Source organism: Triticum aestivum, chromosome 6A, assembly GCF_018294505.1.
Source record: "Triticum aestivum cultivar Chinese Spring chromosome 6A, IWGSC CS RefSeq v2.1, whole genome shotgun sequence".
NCBI lineage: Eukaryota > Viridiplantae > Streptophyta > Magnoliopsida > Poales > Poaceae > Triticum > Triticum aestivum.
Genome location: NC_057809.1, coordinates 458,349,218 through 458,368,663, shown reverse-complemented (window position 1 = coordinate 458,368,663; position 19,446 = coordinate 458,349,218). Strand labels below are relative to the sequence as shown.

General features: G+C 48.7%; 2 protein-coding genes and 1 long non-coding RNA gene across 3 annotated transcripts; 2 read left to right on the top strand and 1 right to left on the bottom strand.

Moving 5' to 3' along the window:
• The first annotated feature begins 1,868 nt into the window (after positions 1 to 1,868).
• LOC123127909 (purine-uracil permease NCS1) lies at positions 1,869 to 3,851 on the top strand. Its single transcript, XM_044547768.1, has one exon. The coding sequence runs from the start codon at positions 1,929 to 1,931 to the stop codon at positions 3,549 to 3,551; it is 1,623 nt and encodes a 540-aa protein (XP_044403703.1). The 5' UTR covers positions 1,869 to 1,928; the 3' UTR covers positions 3,552 to 3,851.
• Positions 3,852 to 4,029: 178 nt separating this feature from the next.
• On the bottom strand, positions 4,030 to 7,407 carry LOC123127910 (transmembrane protein 208 homolog). The gene is made up of 5 exons (XM_044547769.1): positions 7,196 to 7,407; positions 6,418 to 6,617; positions 5,910 to 5,994; positions 4,501 to 4,569; positions 4,030 to 4,411 (listed from the first exon to the last, which is right to left on the bottom strand). The coding sequence occupies exons 1-5, from the start codon at positions 7,277 to 7,279 to the stop codon at positions 4,319 to 4,321; spliced, it is 531 nt and encodes a 176-aa protein (XP_044403704.1). The 5' UTR covers positions 7,280 to 7,407; the 3' UTR covers positions 4,030 to 4,318.
• A 5,381-nt stretch (positions 7,408 to 12,788) lies between these two features.
• Positions 12,789 to 14,915, top strand: LOC123127908 (uncharacterized). Its single transcript, XR_006462863.1, has 2 exons — positions 12,789 to 13,256; positions 14,596 to 14,915. It is a non-coding gene; the product is annotated as an uncharacterized lncRNA (long non-coding RNA).
• The last annotated feature ends 4,531 nt before the right edge of the window (positions 14,916 to 19,446 follow it).

Sequence of the window (19,446 nt, the reverse complement as noted above, 5' to 3'; positions counted from 1 at the left end):
GCTCACCCAGAGAGCGGCACCAGCATCGAGGATCAGGTATGGCACGCCGGCCTCTCCCTTTTCTTTTCGCCGGGCGCGCGCCACTCACTGAAAGTTCCTCGACGTAGCTGGTGCGGATGTTCGGCATGTTTCGGCAGGACAGCAGCGACCAAGATTTCAAGTACCACCACGTCTTCAAACAGATCGAGAAGTGCGACAAGTGGGCAGATGTCCGACACATCCTCGCCAAGGCCAAGGAGACCTACAAGCCGGACGCGCCGACGCCGGGCGCGGGCGATGGGCGCCCCGAAGGCAACAAAGGGGCCAAGAAGGGGAAACACGCCAACTCGGCAACGGCGCGGGTGCAGGAGTCCATTGAGCGACGCGCAGGCCCGGGCCGCCCTGCGTGAAGAGAAGACCGAGGCGCGGTGGTCGGCGTTGATGACGAACAACACTGTCAAACTCGACCTGCTCCGGACCAACGTCACCGCAAAGAAGAGGAACACCGACCTGGCTTTCCTGTTGGGCAGGGCGGACATGCTCCAGAGCAACAACGAGTAGGTCAAGGCGTGGTACTTGGCGGAGCGGCCTCATCCTGAACCAGCTGTTGTCGACGGTGCCGCCAACTCCCACGCCCACGCCGACACCGCCACCAAGCCCGCGCGATTATGCCTCCACGACGCCCAACAGCACAGACGCCGCGCCGACGCCGCCCAACACAGAAGCAGCTCCGACACCGCCAAGTCGGCGCACGCCGACTCCGCCGACGCAAGAGGCCTTCCCCGTCGTGCGATGCCTTGCCCACGTGTCCTTTTTTGTATGATGAACTTTTCATCTGATCGCCGAACTGTGATGATCGCCAAACTGGGCCGCTGATCGCCGGACTTATGGTGTTTTTTTGTGAGCATGAATGGCTAAGTTTGAATTTGCTGCGACTTGGGGGACACCTGGGGATGTGGCTGGGAGCTAGATCGCCCCCATGGGCCAATCTAGCGCCGGCTCGTCCACAGGTGGCTCTTTTTCGGCGTCCTGAAGGGCCAACGGCTGGAGATGCTCTTAGAAAATGGCCCTTGAATAATAATGTACGTCAAATGCCCGGTGCACCTTCTCCTATACTTTTTCCTTCCCCAAAGCACTTCTGATTGACTTTTTTTCCCTACACCAATCACCTCTGATTGACTGATTGGCCTACGTGTTGGAGAAGTTTTTCCTGCCTAAGAAAACTCTCTCTCACCGCATCAGTGGTCACTTTTTTTCTTGAATGGGCATCAGTGGTCACGGTTAATTATTCAGTTTTATTCAAAGGAAAAGCTAACCATTCGTTTGTATCATTCGACTTCGACGAAACGTGGTTAACTGGTTATGGACTTATATGATACACCCATAGTCCTTGGTCATGTCATAACCTCTACTTTACTTCCGCTATAAACAATGCTCGAGTTGAGTGCCCAGTCCAATTATGCGTCGATGGCAGCTTGGACGAGATCAGCTCCTAAACTAAAACTGGCATATCATCACATGGCCCTAACATGTTGTAGATGACGGAGCGCCAGAGTTCTGGCTTTCTTATAGAATCATCAACCCAACAAATCACCATCACACCAAATTACCTCCCAACAATCGAGATCCCGGGGCGTCACCTTCCCGGTCACTTCCTCCACTGCATCTAAAAAGTGTTTAATATTGTGCACCTGATCAAACCACTGCCGTCCATCCCTCATCGGACGGCTCAGCTCACTCTCAGACAGCGAGGATCCAAAGGCAGCCGAGCACCAACGGAATCTGATCTCGCTGTCGAGGGTGGTGGGCCCGGCTGCACAGTCACCCGTGGTGCAACCCGCCAAGCAACAAGATCCCCCCTATCGTTTCATACTCCAACGAAGCTCCAACAAGTCAAGAACTCTCCCTGCCCTCATCTCCTTCCCCTTCCCCTGCCCCCTCCGACGACCATGGCCGTGTCCATGGCGATGTCCAGAGCTCTCGCCGTGCGCCAGCCGAACCATTTTCGCCACCGCCTCGTGTCGACGAGCTCCCAGCAGGCGTCACCGCCGCGGCCGCCTCTTCTACCGCCTCGCGGACCAAGCCTCACGCTCGCCGCCCGCCCGCGGATGCTGCCGGCGAGACCCAGGCTCTCGGGAAGCGAATCGGACCTGTCCCCGACGCCGCTCTCGGAGCGCACCATGACGGCCTGGGACCTGGCCAGCCTCTGGATCGGCCTCGTGGTCGGCGTGCCGTCCTACTACCTCGCCGGCAGCCTCGTCGACCTCGGCATGTCTGCGCTCCAGGGCGTCGCCACGGTCGCCTTCGCCAACCTCGTCGTCCTCGTCTGCCTCGTCCTCACGGCCGCGCCGGCGGTCACGCACGGGCTGCCGTTCCCGGTGCTCGCGCGCGCCACGTTCGGCGTGCGCGGGGCGCACGTCCCGGCCGTCATCCGCGCTCTCGTCGGCTGCGGCTGGTTCGGCATCGAGTCCTGGATCGGGGGCCGCGCCGTGTTCCTTCTCCTGCCGTCAGCTCTCAAGACGTACCAGCCGCTGCTCACGCCGGTGCCCGGCCTCGGCGCGGCGCCGCTCGAGTTCGCGTGCTTCCTGGCCTTCTGGGCCGCGCAGCTCGGCGTCATCATGAACGGCATGGAGGGCATCCGGAAGCTCGAGAGGTACTCGGCGCCGGTGCTCATCGTGCTCACCTCCGCGCTGCTCACCTGGGCATACGTGTCCGCCGGCGGCTTCGGGCGCATCCTCTCGCTGCCTCCCAGACTGACAGGGGCCGAGTTCTGGAAGGTGTTCTTCCCGGCGCTCACGGCGAACATCGGCTTCTGGGCCACGGTGGCCATCAACATACCGGACTTCGCGCGGTACGCGCGCAGCCAAGCGGACCAGGTGCTCGGCCAGGCCGGGCTGCCGGTGTTCATGGGCATGTTCACCTTCGCGGGGCTCGCCGTGACCTCCTCCACGGAGGCCATATTCGGCCACATCATCTCCGACCCAATCGAGCTCCTCGGGCGCATCGGCGGGCCAGCGACGACGGTCCTCGCCATCTTCGGCATCAGCCTCGCGACCATCACGACCAACATCGCCGCCAACGTGGTGGCGCCGGCGAACGCGTTCGTCAGCATGAGCCCCCGGAGGTTCACGTTCTCGCAGGGGGCGCTCATCACCGCGTTGCTCGGCATCGCCTGCCAGCCGTGGCGGCTGCTCAGCTCCAGCGAGAGCTTCGTCTACACCTGGCTGCTCGGCTACTCGGCGCTCATGGGCCCCATCGGAGGGGTCATCCTCGCCGACCACTACATTGTGAGGCGCACCGCCTTGGACGTCGACGCGCTCTACTCGGAGGAGAGGGAGAGCCCCTACTACTTCCAGGGTGGTTTCAACGTTGCCGCCATGGTGGCGATGGCGGCCGGAGTTGCCCCGATCGTGCCGGGGTTTCTTCACAAGGTTGGCGTTCTGCCGAGTGTCTCCGGTGCACTCGTAGCAGCCTACAACAATGCCTGGTTCGTGAGCTTTTTCGTCGCCGGCACCGTCTACTGCCTGCTCTGTCGCCGGAGAGGCGGTGAAGTGAAATACCAAAGCAGTTGATAGTAAAGTGGGCTTGCAGAAAACCTTTGGAATTTGGAAATAAATACTTTTGAAAGTGGTTTCTGAATGGCACGCTGAAGAAAAGAAGGCGTGTATAACACATTCACAGTTCTTGCGCAAAATTAAACCGAGGAGAGCTTCCATGCAACTTGTAAAGTATTCCCTCCATTCACAAATATAAGATGTTCTAACTTTTTCCGAATCGGATGTATGTAGTTCGTATTGAAATATCCAATATATTTGTGAACAGAGGGAGTAGTTAATTATAATAGGAAAATTTAAACAGAATTATCACTCTTATCTGTCCTGCAATGTATCTCTGAGAATCAGGCCTCGATTTAGTTAGAAGTTGTATTTCCACTCATTTTTTATGCAATGGAAGCGAAGCACTTCCTAATGAAATTTCTAGCTACTACAAAGGCAACATATGCAATTCTTAACAAAGACAAGCTCGAAGCCGCAAAATGACAAGATGCTCTAGCCAAGAAAAAGAGAAAAAAATCAGTCTCAAATGTGTCACTAAGATGTCTGGGTTACCATGCCTCATTGTTGGTTTACATAACCAGAAGGGTCAGGAAATATACAAATACCAATGCTGGTATTCATCATAACTTTAAGATTAGTTGACATTTGTGCTAGCTGTCGGATCAAATGATACATGAATCATATCATCCATGTTAGCAAACTCACCAACAGCTTGCACTCTACTTGGACAGCTATGATATGAGAAACCAACCTACTCTTCCACAGGGTATGTATGTGTCATATCAACGGGTCCTGGTTTTGACCATCTTCCCTCTAGATGCCTTTTTCTCCATTTTCTCCCTCTTCTTTCGAGACTTCTCATCTTCGACTTCACCCTGAAAACAGGAGGTACAATACTTGTGTGTCATTTCCAAATAACCCTGAATGGTAACAATTGCTAACATTGGTACATGGTCTATTTTACCTCTGAACCACCACCGAAGAATGTTCCCTTCAACAGAAAAAAGATCTTGTACCCACCGAAAGCTGGTATCTGCATATAGGAATGTATAGATAATAAGCAATATAATCAGTAGTTGACAATATTGGGGAACCCTCTTGGTAGTGTCTATAACTCTTGAGAACAGAGTAGATACTATATTCTAAATGGGTTTTCCACTCAAAAAAGTTTTCCCCTGTTGCTATACAAAGCACTTGCAAATTTGGTGCAAAAATATGACCCATATGTATTCCACTCAAAACAAAGTGGTACAATTTGGATAACACATTACCGCATTGTCTATTCAAACTGCACTGCTGTTTTTTTCATACAGGATGCATATTTTTTGCACACAAAAATTCAAGTATATATAAATCATAGCATGAAGTGTGCCCATGATTTTAAAAAATCAAAATGTTGTGGAGTGGGAAAATTGCGTGAAAACACAAATAATAGAAGTAACTAGTCAGATGTCTAATTAGTGAAGAAACACTAAAGCCTTCTTTACCCAGAGACGTAAGTTGTCTGCAAGTGTCGAGATATATGTACAACAAAACTTGCAACATGTACCGATAGGTGATGGTAATATACATTGATCATTGTGACAGCCCTGTTATTTGGGCCGGCCACATACTACATAACTAACCACTTGTATTATTCAGAAATCATGCGAAATAGTTAATCCATGTTTAGTTCCCTTGAAACCTTGGCAATATATATTGGTGATGCTCTATCTTCACTAAGCAATGGAGACTATTATCGCATATGTGCTCATGCATACAGCCAACAATGGGCTGCAGTTGGACCAAATTCTAACTGGACTTGGTTGTGACAATCTTTCAGTTCAGCTGCCATATATTGCAACACTAGTTGCAAACTTGAGAAAACAATCCTAAGAATGAAACAGTAGTTGAAGCTAAAGTCATACGCAACAATAATAGTACATAGCTGTCGTCTGTTTAAAAAAAAGGATCAAAAATGATAAATTATTTCCTTCCAAGGTCCATCTTGTAAGATAACTACTCCCTCCAACTCCACAAAGTGGGCGTGCATACTTTTCGAGATTTAACTTTGACCATCAATTAGACCAATAATATACATGCCATGTAACCTAAAATTATGCCATTAGAAAAGTTCTTTCAAATACGAATTAAATGGTATAATGACACATAACCCACATTTTATTGGTTAAATTCACGCCAAACTTGAATCTCGAAAAGCGTGTGCACCTTGCTTTTGGAGTCGGGATTACACAATAAGCAGGTTTTTGTACCTTACATTTAATATGCTCTTTATTAAGAAAAAGGAACCTTAGGGTGATTTTAGCAGGACAGCAATGAATTGCTATGGTAAACAAGAATACAGTATGAAGTCCCAGGTCGTGCATATCTTACCACCAGATATGTCCACCAAAATTTTCCAGAAATAATGGACGTAAGCTGCACAAATGCTGTGATGTATATCACATCCTCTATATATCTGCAGGTAAAGATGCAGCAAACAGTTTGTAACTGAGTTATAAGAAAGAAAAGAAGCACCACATATACAAGTTCACATAATCCTCCAGTGGAAAATAGCAATTCCCCAACTTCTCATTTTTTTCAACTATAATTTTCACATGTTCATGATTTAGTAGTTAGTATGGCCCATGCTAGTAATTTTCAACAAAACTCACTAGTATGCCCCTTTATGTTTTACTCCCTCCGTCCCATAATATGAGGCTTGAAAAACGATCTTATATCGTGGGACGGAGGGAGTAGTTATCAATGTACATTTAAAGTTGGTACTGTAAATTATTTCTAAGGAAGCTGAGAGCCATAGACTATGTAATCCTCTAATCAGTGATTTGTCATCAAGTACAATGATCAAAGCTAAGAATTACACCATCATGCAGTTCCTTACTCGGAAAGCCCACCGGTGGCCAAGTCATAACCCGAACTCAGAAGTTCACGATTGTCCGCGTCAGAATATTCGGGCTTTGTCATACTAGCGAGTTGCTTGTATGAAAGAAAGTATGCAGCAGATGTCACCACGAGGCCAATCCAATGCTTCCAGGTGAAAGAAGAGTACATTACAGCCATCCTCACTACTATGTAAATAACCTGCAAAGGAGCAAAAGTTACACATGAACAGATGAACTAGTCCTCGAACTCAAAATGGCTAAATCTGTCAGATTGTCAGCAAAATTATATAACTAGATTAGTTGATGGCATACATCCAGAAGTCCACCTAGTAGCTCTTACATGTGGTTCAACAAATGCAATTCACAGAAGGAGGCTACAAAGTCTCGGCAGTCCTAAACAAAACTAAACAAGGCAACGCAGGAGATTCCTTGAATAAAATTAAGCCATCTCTCAGCAGAGCGCTCCTCCCTCCTACTGGATTTTTACTTCCCAACACCCCATACTGCCATGCAAGGATCAATTCTACGCTTTCGGAAAAGAGACGGAATGGAGACGGACTACTACTCCAGAGTGCAGACTACACAGTACAGACGATTGCTCCAGGACAGATGAGCTAATCTGGTCCTAAGTAGGCTTCAGCGGAATCACTACGGCAGGCTCAAAATCAGTCGAACTCCGTCAAATACAAAGTATCGAGCAGCAACGATCTACGAAAGTCCCAAGTAATCCACGGATCTGAGGGGGGCGGAAGGGAGAATCGAAGGGGGGCCGCTCACGTTGGACACGAGGATTATGCGCCAGAGGAGATCCATGCGCTTCCTGTTCCTCTCCACAATCTTCTTGGATCCCTGGTTCGCCATGGCCGAGCTGCACGAGATCCTTCCCTTCTCTCCCTCGTCGTCGTTGGGGTTTCTCTCTTCCGGTGTGTAGTTTCTCTGTCGAGTCAGTCTTCGATAATAACAACAATAATACTAGGGAACTGGGCTGACTCTAACTGGGCTTGGATCCATCTGGGCTTTTCGGCCCAGTACCATATACAGTAGAGAAAAGTATAGTTTTTCCCCAGATGTGGCCAATCGGATCAAAATCAAATGTTGCAGGCTACTATCTGCAACCACACAAGGGGCTCACAAACTGCAAGCAATCTTGGCATTATACGAGGGGCCGTCCGGACAGATAATAAACAAGAACAAGTCTGCAGTTATGTTCAGCAAAGGCACAAGTGCAGTGAGGAAAGCCGAGGTCCTTCAGATTTTGGGGGTCTCACACGAATCACAAGGGCGTAGATACCTTGGGCTGCCGATATTTGTGGGGGCTGCAAGAAGCCAGGAGTTTGAATACATAAAGCAGAATATATGGCAGCGCATGCAGGGATGGGTTGAGAGGTTGCTATCAATGTCGGGGAAAGAAATTTGGTTAAATCAGTCGCGCAAGCAATCCCGACCTTTTGCCATGTCGTGTTTTGATATAACCAAGAAGCTATGTGAGGAGATTGGTACTCTCATCAACCGGTACTGGTGGAGTAACCAAGATAAATGGGATCGGTGTCATTGGACCGGATGGGATAAATTGACCAAACCGAAGAGGGAAGGTGGATTGGGGTTCAGGGATTTGCATACTTTTAACTTAGCGATGTTGGCTCGGCAAGGGTGGCGGCTATTACAGGAACCGCACACTTTGTGTGCGCGAGTATTGAAGGCTCGCTGCTTCCCGGACTGCTCGGTGCTAAAGGCATGTAGCGGAAGAGATATGTCATATACGTGGAGAAGTATCGTGAAAGGTATTGATTTACTTAAGCAAGGTATAGTGTGGAGGATTGGTACGGGGGACAATGTGTGCATTTGGGATGACCCATGGCTGCCCCGAGGGAGCACTAGGAGGCCCCGGACGAACCGCGCAGGGGTGCTGCTTGACAGAGTCTCTGAACTGATGAACCCAGTTACTGAGAATTGGGATGAGGAACTAGTTTCGGACTTGTTCTGTCCTGAAGATGCGAGGGATATCCTTGCGATCCCAGTCCGAAGTGGGATGGAGGACCAGCCAGCTTGGCATTTTGATCCGAGGGGGATCTTCTCGGTAAAGTCAGCATACCACTTAGGGATCAATTTGAGAGATGCAGCCCTTAATAGGGATGCAAGCTCGTCGGTCCGCGGAAACGCCGAAGGACGCGCAGAAATGGACTAAAATCTGGAGGCTGGAGCTCCCACCCAAAGTACGGATGTTTTTGTGGCGTTTTGCACATAATTCTCTGCCGACGCGTATGAACATAAAGAGGAAACATGTCTTGTTGGATACCCATTGTCCGGTATGCATGAGAATGGACGAGGATGGTGGTCATCTATTTCTGAAGTGCAAACAGGTCAAGCACCTCTGGAGAGAGTTATAGCTCGAGGATGTGCGCATTTCTCTGCTGGAGTGTGCGAACCCCATGATGATTTTCGAACGTGTGTGGTCCTTGGCACCTCCATGACGTGATCTTGTGCTCATGCTGCTCTGGGAATGGTGGAACACCAGGAACAAAGCAAATCAAGGGGAGAAGGTAAAGGCATGTGAGGCGATTTCTTACAATGTCCGAAGGCTGTGTGATGATTTCAGGAGGGCCGGGGGTACATCGGAGGCACCCGGTGGGCAACCTACGGCTGCAGCATGGACTAGACCGACTGAAGGACAGGTTAAAGTAAACTTTGATGCGGCATTTTATGCTGACCAGGGAAGTGGCACTACCAGACTAATGGCCGCTGTCGACGACCTTCTCTATGCCGACGGCCCCCATCGGCATAGATGGTGGTATGCCGACGGCCGCGGAAAGACCGTAGGCGTACTAAAGCCGTCGGCAAACCTCTATGCCGACGGGGGCCGTAGGCATAGGAAGGCCGTCGACGTATATTCCACTATGCCGACGGGGCTGTCGGCATAGAGCCGCCGTCGGCACACAGGTGGGTCCGCCGACCCAGGTCCAAACGGAGGGTTGACGCCGTCACCTCTATGCCGACGGCCCTGACGAAGGCCGTTGGCATAGCTTGTACATTTTTTTTATTCGCAAAAAATCACGTGGGCTTTCTATGCCGACGGGGATACCATCGGCATATATATTATATGTTTTTTATTTCTCATTTTGCATTTTTATTAAACTTTAGATTTGATTAATTTAAATCTAATTTATATAAACTTAAACATACACAAATTATATATGAAATTGGGGCAGAATTTTCCATAGATTATGAATATCCTGTTTGTTTTTACTTTTGAGTATTTTAAAATGTAACTTCATGTAATTTTGCATATAGGTCCTTATACTTAGTAAAAATCACAAGTAATTGATACTTCACTAGATTTGGATAACTTTTAAATGATTTTCTTATCATAATCTCGCACCAGGACATGATGCGTGTGTGAATGTGTTGTGACATGCGTAGACGCCCTTCTTGGGCTTTGAGGTGTGCCCCCCCTTCACGGACGGCAGTGCCGCCATCACTTCGAGGGGGAGTCATGCGCGTCGGGTAGAACCGGAGGGAATCTAGTGGTGGGTTGGGTCCAGGGCATGTTCGGGGATGTTTCTATGGGCTGACCTATCGCAACCAGTGGAAGAGTCCACTGGTCAAAGCCCGCCAGGAGAAAGTCAAAGGCCTAGATCTCCTGATCAATGAGGCTAGGGTTAGTCCGGTCAGTGGGGCTTCGAGGTGTAGCTATGCCACCGAAACACCGTACCGGGTCCCGATGCGTGCGTGAAAGTGATGTGGCATGCATAGACGCCCGTCTTGGGTCTCCGAGGTGTTGCCCCCCTCCATGGACGGTTGTCCCGCCGTCACTTGGAGGGGGAATCGTGCGTGTCGGGTAGAACCGGAGGGAATCTATTGGTTGGTTGGGTCCAGGCCGTGTTCGGGGATGTTCCTATGGGATGACTATCAGGGCCGTCTCCAAAAATTTGGGGCCCCGGGGCAAAAAATCAAAATAGGACCCTAAATTTACATTAGGGTCGAACTAAATAATCACACAATACATATATGATGATTTTCCAACAACCAAAAAAATCAAGAACTACTGAGTTCAAACTTAATTGTGTCCTAAATCTAGCCTCGTTCGGCACTTCCCACCTAACCTAATCAAAACAAATGAACTTATTACCTGATAGTGGAAGACCAGAGGTGATGGCGCTTGTAATTGACAGGCCGTGGGCGATCGACGAATGCCGAAGCAGGCAGGAATTCAGGTAGATCTGGCACCGTAGTCTCTGGTGGGCGGTCGGAGGAAGCAAAACCAACGGGCGTTGTTGGGGCCTGTTAGCAATCAATGCACTATGACAGAGAAAAGATCGATTGATCGATTCTCTAGACCTCATGGGCCTGTTATACATGTTGTTTTGGGCGAATGGGCTCATGAGCTTTATTTTTCCTGATTTTAAACCTACAGCTAATAGACTAATACTTAGTGATTAGGGGCCCCAAATATTTGGGGGCCCTGGGCGGTCGCCCACCTCGGCCCCCTCCATCGACGGCCCTGATGACTATTCACAACCAGTTGGAAGAGTCCATTGGTCAAAGCCCATCCGGCGAAAGTCAAAGGCCTAGATCTCCTGGCCAAGGGGCTTCGTGGTGGCCTTCCGGTTGTGGCAATGCCACCGAAATAGCGCACGCGGTCTTGATGCATGTGTGAAAGTGACGTGCCATGCGTAGACGCCCGTGTTGGGTCTCCGGGGTGTTGCCCCCTCCACGGATGCCAGTGCCGACGTCATTTGGAGGGGGGAAACGTGTGCATCGGGTAGAACCAGAGGGAATCTGGTGGTTGGTTGGGTCCAGGCCGTGTTCGTGGATGTTCCTATGGGCTGACCTATCGCAACCAGGTGGAAGAGTCCACTGGTCAAACCCCGTCCGATGAAAGTCAAAGGCCTAGATCTTCTGGTCAACGGGAATAGGGTTAGTCCGGTCGGTGGGGCTTCAAGGTGTAGCAATGCCATCGAAACACCACACCGTGTCCCAATGCATGTGTGAAAGTGATGTGGCATGTGTAGACGCCTGTCTTGGGTGTCCGGGGTGTTGTCCCCCTCCACAGACGGCAATGCCACCGTCGCTTGGAGGGGGGATCGTGCGTGTTGGGTAGAACCGGATGCAATAAATGTCTCAAATATTCCAGGCGGGCCCGAAAAATGTCATGTCTTGGCACATGTCATGTAATGCCCCCCTTTGAGAGAAAGACAAGTTTCGAGGTCAATGGAGCAACGGGTAGCACACTTCCTTCACAAACCGGACACATTCCCTCTTGATAGCCATATACTACCTAGGAGATGGTGCAATCTATAAGTGGCTTTCGGTCAGGCTTCTACGAAACACACTCAAACTTTTACTAGACCCTACAAGGAACATATGAACATCGTCCCAGGTCCTGAGGATTTCCGGCATCATATGTTTTTTGTGGATTTTAACGGCTAGATCCGGCATGCCGCCGAGGTACATTCGCCCCCTGGTGGTGGGTCCTTCCCCTCCTTTTGTTGCACTAGGTATACACATTCCGAAAAGACATCATATACGATTGTACAAACCACTTTTGGACATCATTTCAGGTGGCCGCCATGCATATTTGTAATTTCCCGCATTGAAACCCTACGGATGCAATAGATGTCTCAAATATTCCAAGTGGGCCCGAAAATGCCATGTCCTGGCACATGTCATGTAATACCCCCCCTTTAAGAGCACGAGAAGTTTCGAGTTCAACAGAGCAACGGGCAACACCCTTCCTTCACAAACCACACACTTTCCCTCCCGATAGCTAGATACTACCTCGAAGATGGTGCAATTTACAAAGGGCCTCCGGTCAGCCTTTTGCGGAACGCGCTCAGATTTTTACCACACCCCTACAAGGGCCATATGATGACACCATGCCCGGTCCCGAGGATTTCCAGCGCCGTATGATTTTCCGTGGATTTTAATGGTTAGATCCGGCAACAAATATTCAGTAGGGTTTTCACACAAAAAAATAATCTTTTTCGGCACTCAGAAATTGAAAACTAAATTTTGCTTGAAAATAAAATGAAAACTCCCTTCATCAAAATTGTTTTCCATTCTAAGATGCACACTTATACACAATATGATATCACTATAACTATGCCATGAATTAGGCCATAACATTCGTCATTTTGCGGATGTTTTTTTAAAATGCAAACAAGGTGTAAATAAATATGAAATTTTCCATGGTATTGGTTTATTATTCCTAGAAGATGTGGATTTTTTTATTTTTTTACTAAATTTTAACATGAGTATTTCGTGTTCAAAAAACTGTGCAAAGAAACACAAAATCTGTGCTGGCTTCCTATTGGTTGGAAGCAACCTCCCACGGATCGGTGACGTGGCAGGGCAGCCTACCCCACCACGACACCAGCCCCACCTCTCCCTCCCTGCCACCTCTCTCCCTCTTCTCTCTCTCTCTCGTCTCTCCCTCCCCCCGCCGCCGCTGCCTACGTCGCACGATTCTGGCGTGTTCCGGCCGGCGAGCCTCGCCAACGCGCAGCACAGATCCGAGCCCCCTGCCTCCGCTCTTCCCTTCCCTCCGGCCAGATCCGCCTCTCGTGGCCCCGAGAGCTCAGCCACGACCCCTTCCGATGGCTAGGGTTCCGAGGGTGGCGTCCCCTCCAACTCCGGCGCGGCGACGGCGACTCTGCTCCGCCCTCTCCGAAGCCCACCGCAAGTCCCATGGGCGGCTCCGCCTCGTGGATGGTACTCCTGCACCCGGTGGCTGCGGGGCGGACGCGCACATCGGGTAAACTCCGGCGAGGCGGTGGCTCCCTCCGGCGGCTCCCTCCACGGCATGACGGCGGTGCACTGCATCGGCTAAAGCACCACCATGGTGAGCCCCTCTCCACTCCTCTGTTCCCTCCGGTTGCTGCCATGCACATGACGTGTATTTTTCTAACTGTACAATAAGACTTACTCCTCTACTGTCACATACTAGATGATTGCTACTAGACTAATAGATTAGCCTTGAATTCATCTAGTTTGGATCAAAACAGAACCATTGATTAATACTAGATGATTTTTACTGTAAATTTTGTTACAGATTTCTTTGAACTAGTTTGATTCCCTGTTGATCTACATTTTTTACTTACTCACATGCTGGACTGAATTTGCTACTGCTGTTACTCTAGTGTTGAACGAGATAGGCATTCTATTGCTTGTTTCCTTGCTTCCACAAATTAAAATTCAGTAATCTTGTTAACTGCTACCGTTGTCATGAACCACACATCTGAGATGAACTTGACATTGATTTGCTCCTTTGTCAAGTATGGATAGACTTTGCTATTCACCAGTATTCAGGCAGTTGATGTGTGCGTGTTGCTGCAGCTGTTAGGACGTTGTTGGATTGTTATCACTAGTACTAGTCCTATCAAATTGCATGTGAGTAGTTCATTACCATGCTATCCAGGGGATATTCATTTTTGTGCCTGTGAATTCGTTCTTGTTGTGTATATATGTATATGTGCTAGCAACATGAGTAGGATTTAGCATCATGCTGGGCCTGGATGAATTGCATGCATACATTGATCCTGGGAGAAGTGTCTGGCTGATACAATCCTCTTTTTTACAAAGCTATTATATACTTTGGGAAATATAGTAATTTGTTATTTACTGCCTGCACTGCAAGTATGGATGCTCATGCATGCATGCATCCAGGGTGAGTCGTACCTAGTTGTTCTTTATGCATCTCGAAGTTACTATTGAAAAAACTCGCATAACTAGTTGTTTCTTTTCAGTTTAAACCTGAGACCTCTTTTGTTTTATCTTGAGAGCTATGACTGATGGCCAAACCGTTGTTTTTCTGTGCTAGACTCACTCCACAGCTTTGTTTTGTTTTGTGCTACCTGATCATTATGCCATCCTATTGATATTGATGCAATGGAATTTATAGTTTTGCTGTCCCCTGAGATGCTTATCTAGTGTTTATGGCTTAGTAACCGTCCTCTGAATTTGAAATTATACTAGTATTGCTCTACACTCAGCAGCTAGCTCTGTTTTGTGGCACCTGTTACTTATGCCACGGTATTGTTTCAATGGAATCAGTACAATTTCTTTGCACATTGGGATTGCTCTGTTTGCTTCATATTATGGTGTTAATGTCTTACTAGCTAATTGTGGCGGCCGTCTGGATTGTCGCTCATAGTATTGCTGGTGGTGGTGCTGTTGTGTAGGTTGACAAAAATGCTCTGCATCTTGAGAAGCAAATATCTTAAAACTTTGACTTGGATCTCGACGGCGACGGCATCCAACGAACACAAGGTCGCTCCCAACCAACAAGTTTTTTTCTTCCAAGTTAATAATGTGGATTGTGACGTTTGTCTGTGCACTGATTTTCAGAGTGGATGGCTGTACCATTTAATTTTGATTACTAGCACTAGTAGTTGTATTCAGTGTGAGCTGGAAGACTAACTGATTCAGTTTTTGAAGCCATCTTTGCTGTTCTGGTTGTGTTTGCACAGCTCACTTGTTGTCAGTGCAGTTCTCTCACACATATTTGTTTGTTGGGGTTTAATTTCTAGAATCATGTCTCTAATTGCATTCGTAAATTTCTAGCCTTAATTGTTTTTTTGTTATGGTCAGCAAGTATGCCGACGGTCTAACCGTCGGCGTAGCTATGCGCTAGGCCTGCCCAGCAGCTGACATGTGGCACTGCTAGGCCGACTGTTAGACCGTTGGCATAGGTTCTAGAGCTATGCCGACGTCTTTACCGTCGGGATACCTGTGCCACGTGTCAGCACATGGTTGGCTCGGTTTTGACGGTGGAGCCGTAGACGGCCGTTAGGCGGAAAATTTTGCCGACGGTGCATGTATGCTGACGGTGGTACGGACGCCGTCGGCATAGCGGCCTATGCCGACGGCTTTGCTATGCCGACAGCCGCCCTGGGATATGCCGACGGGGCTATGCCGACGGTGGCCGTCAGCATAGGCCTATGCTGATGGTTTTTTGGCCTATGCCGACGGCCTTGGGCCGTCGGCAACGTAGCTTATTCTGGCAGTGTGGAGCCCGGGGATGCGGTGCTAGATCGAGCCAAGGGGAGTTCATCGGAGCGTGTGCGGGCAAACTTGAACATCTTGCTTCGCCACTCCATGCGGAAGCAATGGCGTGTGTACAAGCCATTGAAGCTGCGGCGGAGATGGGTATTCACCAGGTGGTCTTCGAATCGGATTCCTTGCAGCTGATAAACGCCATCAACTCTGGCGATCGTGACCTCTCATAGATTGGAGTGCTTCTGCGTGACACGCGTAGCCTTTGTTATGCATCTCTTGATGGTTTTGAATTTAAGCATTGTAAGCGCTTATGTAATAAGGTTGCTCATACCCTAGCTGACTGGGGATTTTGAGCAAATGTGGCGTGTACTTGGTGGAAGGACCAAGCCCCAAGTTGCGTGTATGATCTGGTAGCCAGCGAGTCGGCTGAGCTTGGTTAAGTAATGGAATGCATGTTCCAGTTCAAAAAAATAGGCTACTATCTGACTTGGTTTCATCCGATTGTAATCCTTGCCTAAAGTTATGTACGCTTTGGCAGTTCGCAAAACCGGTTATTCAACCACCTCAGATCTGTAAAACTGGATAAATCTTTTTCAGAGAGGTTTTGGACATAATTTGAGGTGGTTTTGTCTTTAACCATACTGAGTGGTCATGCTGATGTGGCATTGCACACTGAGTTGGTAAAAGAAATTTCCCAATTCACCGGCGCCACCGTCGCTCTCGCGGCGGGACGCCACCGACCTCCTCCCGTCCGAGCACCACCCTACTTCCGCATGAGCTTTGCCTCTCGCGTCCAACTGCGTCGCGACTACCATATACCGCCCTGCAATCGCCGTGAGTAGCATAGCCGTCGCCTCCCTCCTGAAAGCCATGTCGAGGCGGTGATGGGTTTCGGGTCGGCGACGTCCTACACGACACTGGCATGGAAGGGCATGTCATGACACTTTCGGTGCCTCAAGGACACCATGGCCACGCAGTTGCGGCACACTTGCGAGTTGCTAGGGGAGGAGGCCGTTGACACAAGCTCTGGGCTCACCAAGGGGAGACGTCGTGGCTCAGCGCCATCGTCCAAAGCCTCCGTCAGCAGCATGAGCCCCATTGGCCGTCGTCGAGACATACCATGTCGATGCCCGGCTCGTCGTGTCCGTTGTCGCGTACCACCGCGAGCAGCACTACACAACAAGCTTTTAAATCTAGGCCGATACGATCGATATATCGGCCGATATATCACTTTTAGGGCTCCACCAATATAAACATAACATATCATTTTGTAAATATCATTTTCAAACATATCATCCGATATGGACCGAAATATCGAAAGATATGGCCGATATCTAGCCCGATATGTCCACCGATAGAACGGTACATAGATGACAACAATTATTTATGAGAAAGTAGTGAAATAAGAATATGCATTTACAACTTCATTATACATTATCAAAGTCATGCACAATGTTTCTTACAAATTCATATATATCATATCGGTTTCTTTATCATAGAGTAAGGATTTTGTGAATCTTTCCTTTATAGTTTCTTAATCAATAAGTTAATAAACAAGCTAGGAGTCTAAAATGTTAAGTTAAAGCACTGACATGATACATTTTCTTTTACTAAAAATATATGTTTCGAACAAGAATACTGAAAAAAACTAGACATGTTTTCTCTGATATATCTACATATCGTCTGATATATCACCTTGTAGCGACCCGACCTCAAACGGCCAAGTCTCTGTGCTTCAATGTTATCCCTGGATCGGTAATGCTAACACACACAGTACTCGAAGGATTTATAACAGAGTCACAATCACACACTTATTACATCGAATGTCTCAAGAGAGAACTTATTACAATAAATATGGCTTAAGGCCATCTAATACGATAACAGCGAAAGGCTTGGAAGATAAAGTGAGTCCATCAACTCCAACGGCATAGCTGAGTGCATGACAAACGATCTATCGCACCTTACTCCTTGTCTGAAAAGTCTACAACATGATATGTTGCAGCCCGAAAATGGGTCAGCACATGGAATATGCTGGCAATGTAACACAGGAGAGTAATGAACAGATAAATACTATCACTACATTCATATATGGATGGTGGAGGCCGTATGGTTAAAATGTTTTGTGAAAAGCCATTTTTCCCTACAACAAAGGAATATATTTTATTTAGCTATCTTGGTAGTTGAACAATATTGAGAAGGTTCCTCCAACTCAATCCCAATTAAAAGTAATTATCGACCCAATAAATTAATTTTAGAGTGATGAGATCCATATGATAATCCAAGAGCCAGATACTCAAGACGTCCATAACCGGGTGAAAGGATCGATATGGTTGACTAGAGGGGGGGGGGGTGAATAGGCAACTAACAATTTTAGCTTTTCTTTAACAATTTAAACTTTGCATCAAAGTAGGTTGTCTACATATGCAACTAGGTGAGCAACCTATATGATGCAACAAGGAGAGGAACACAAGCAAGCAAGAGATAAGAAACAAATAAGCTTGCTCAAATAAAGGCACGAGATAACCAAGAGTGGAGACGCTGGAGACGAGGATGTGTTGCCGAAGTTCCTTCCCTTTGAGAGGAAGTACGTCTCAGTTGGAGCGGTGTGGAGGCACAATGCTCCCCAAGAAGCCACTAGGGCCACCGTATTCTCCTCACGCCCTCACACAATGCGAGATGCCGTGATTCCACTATTGGTGCCCTTGAAGGCGGCGACCGAACCTTTACAAACAAGGTTGGGGCTCTCTCCACAACTTAATTGGAGGCTCCCAACAAAACCACGAAGCTTCACCACAATGGAATATGGCTCCGAGGTGACCTCAACCGTCTAGGGTGCTCAAACACCCAAGAGTAACAAAATCCACACAAGAAAGTATGGGGGAAGCAAAAATCCTTTGGTGGAAGTGTAGATCTAGGTCTCCTCCTTCAATCCCTAGCAAATCAACAAGTTTGAGTGGCTAGAGAGAGAGATTGGGCAAGAGAGCTTGAGGTGCATTAATGGTGGAGTGGGAGAGTTCAAAGGTGAGAGTGGTAGGTGGGAGAAGCTCTCTTAAATACCAACCCTCTAAATCCAGCCGTTGCTGCGCTTTCAGCCCCGCAGCGGTACAACCGGTCCTTGTCCCGGTACAATTGGGACTCACGGTGTAGCTGCAGAACCCTACCAGGCGGTACAACCGGGCCACTAGGCGGTGGTACCGGTTTAAGAGAATGACCGGACCAACCGCCCAGCCACCGCACAACTACCGCCTCGAAACAAAGACGAGACCGGTACTTGAGCGGTGCAAGACCGGAACAACCGCATGGCCTTGAGCTCTTGGGCGGCGAAGCTCTGAGCAGAAGAACCGCTCAGACCACCGGTGGTACCGGTCAACGAGGATCGACCGGATCAACCGGGCCACCACCGCACAACTACCGCCTCGGAACAGAGACGAGACCGGTACTTGAGCGGTGCATGGCCGGAACCATCGTCCTAGCCTTTGTTGAGCAAGGTGGCGGTACCACCGCCCGGAGGCAGCGGTACAACCGCTCGGTCAAAGTAGGAGAGCGTCAAGGTCCAGCGGTACAACCGCTCCAGGGAGCGGTACAACCGCTGGGAAGAGCAGAAACACGAAGGAAAGACAGGGGGATCTCTCTCTCACAACTGAGGAAGACAAAGGAGGGGTGAGGAAAGTGTACGTGAATTGATTCCCCCAGAGCTTCCTAATGAGGATTCCCTCTTGATAGTACGGGAACTCTACGACCAAAGAAAATAAAAGCGTAGAGGACACGTCTTCGATCTTTTCCTACGAGAGGCAATAGCAATCCGATGTAAGCCTAAGCATCGAGAACCTGAAACATATAGCACACGATTAGACCACAAAGGGTTTTCATCATCATCCAAAACATAAAGTAGGGAAATGCCCTTTCAATCTCCCCCTTTTTGGTGGATGATGACAACAACACGATTTGCAAGAGACAAGTCAAAGAATTCTAGACGGAACTCCCCCTGAATGTGTGCCCCAATAGGAACTAGCTGTTAGAAAGCATGGGCACAC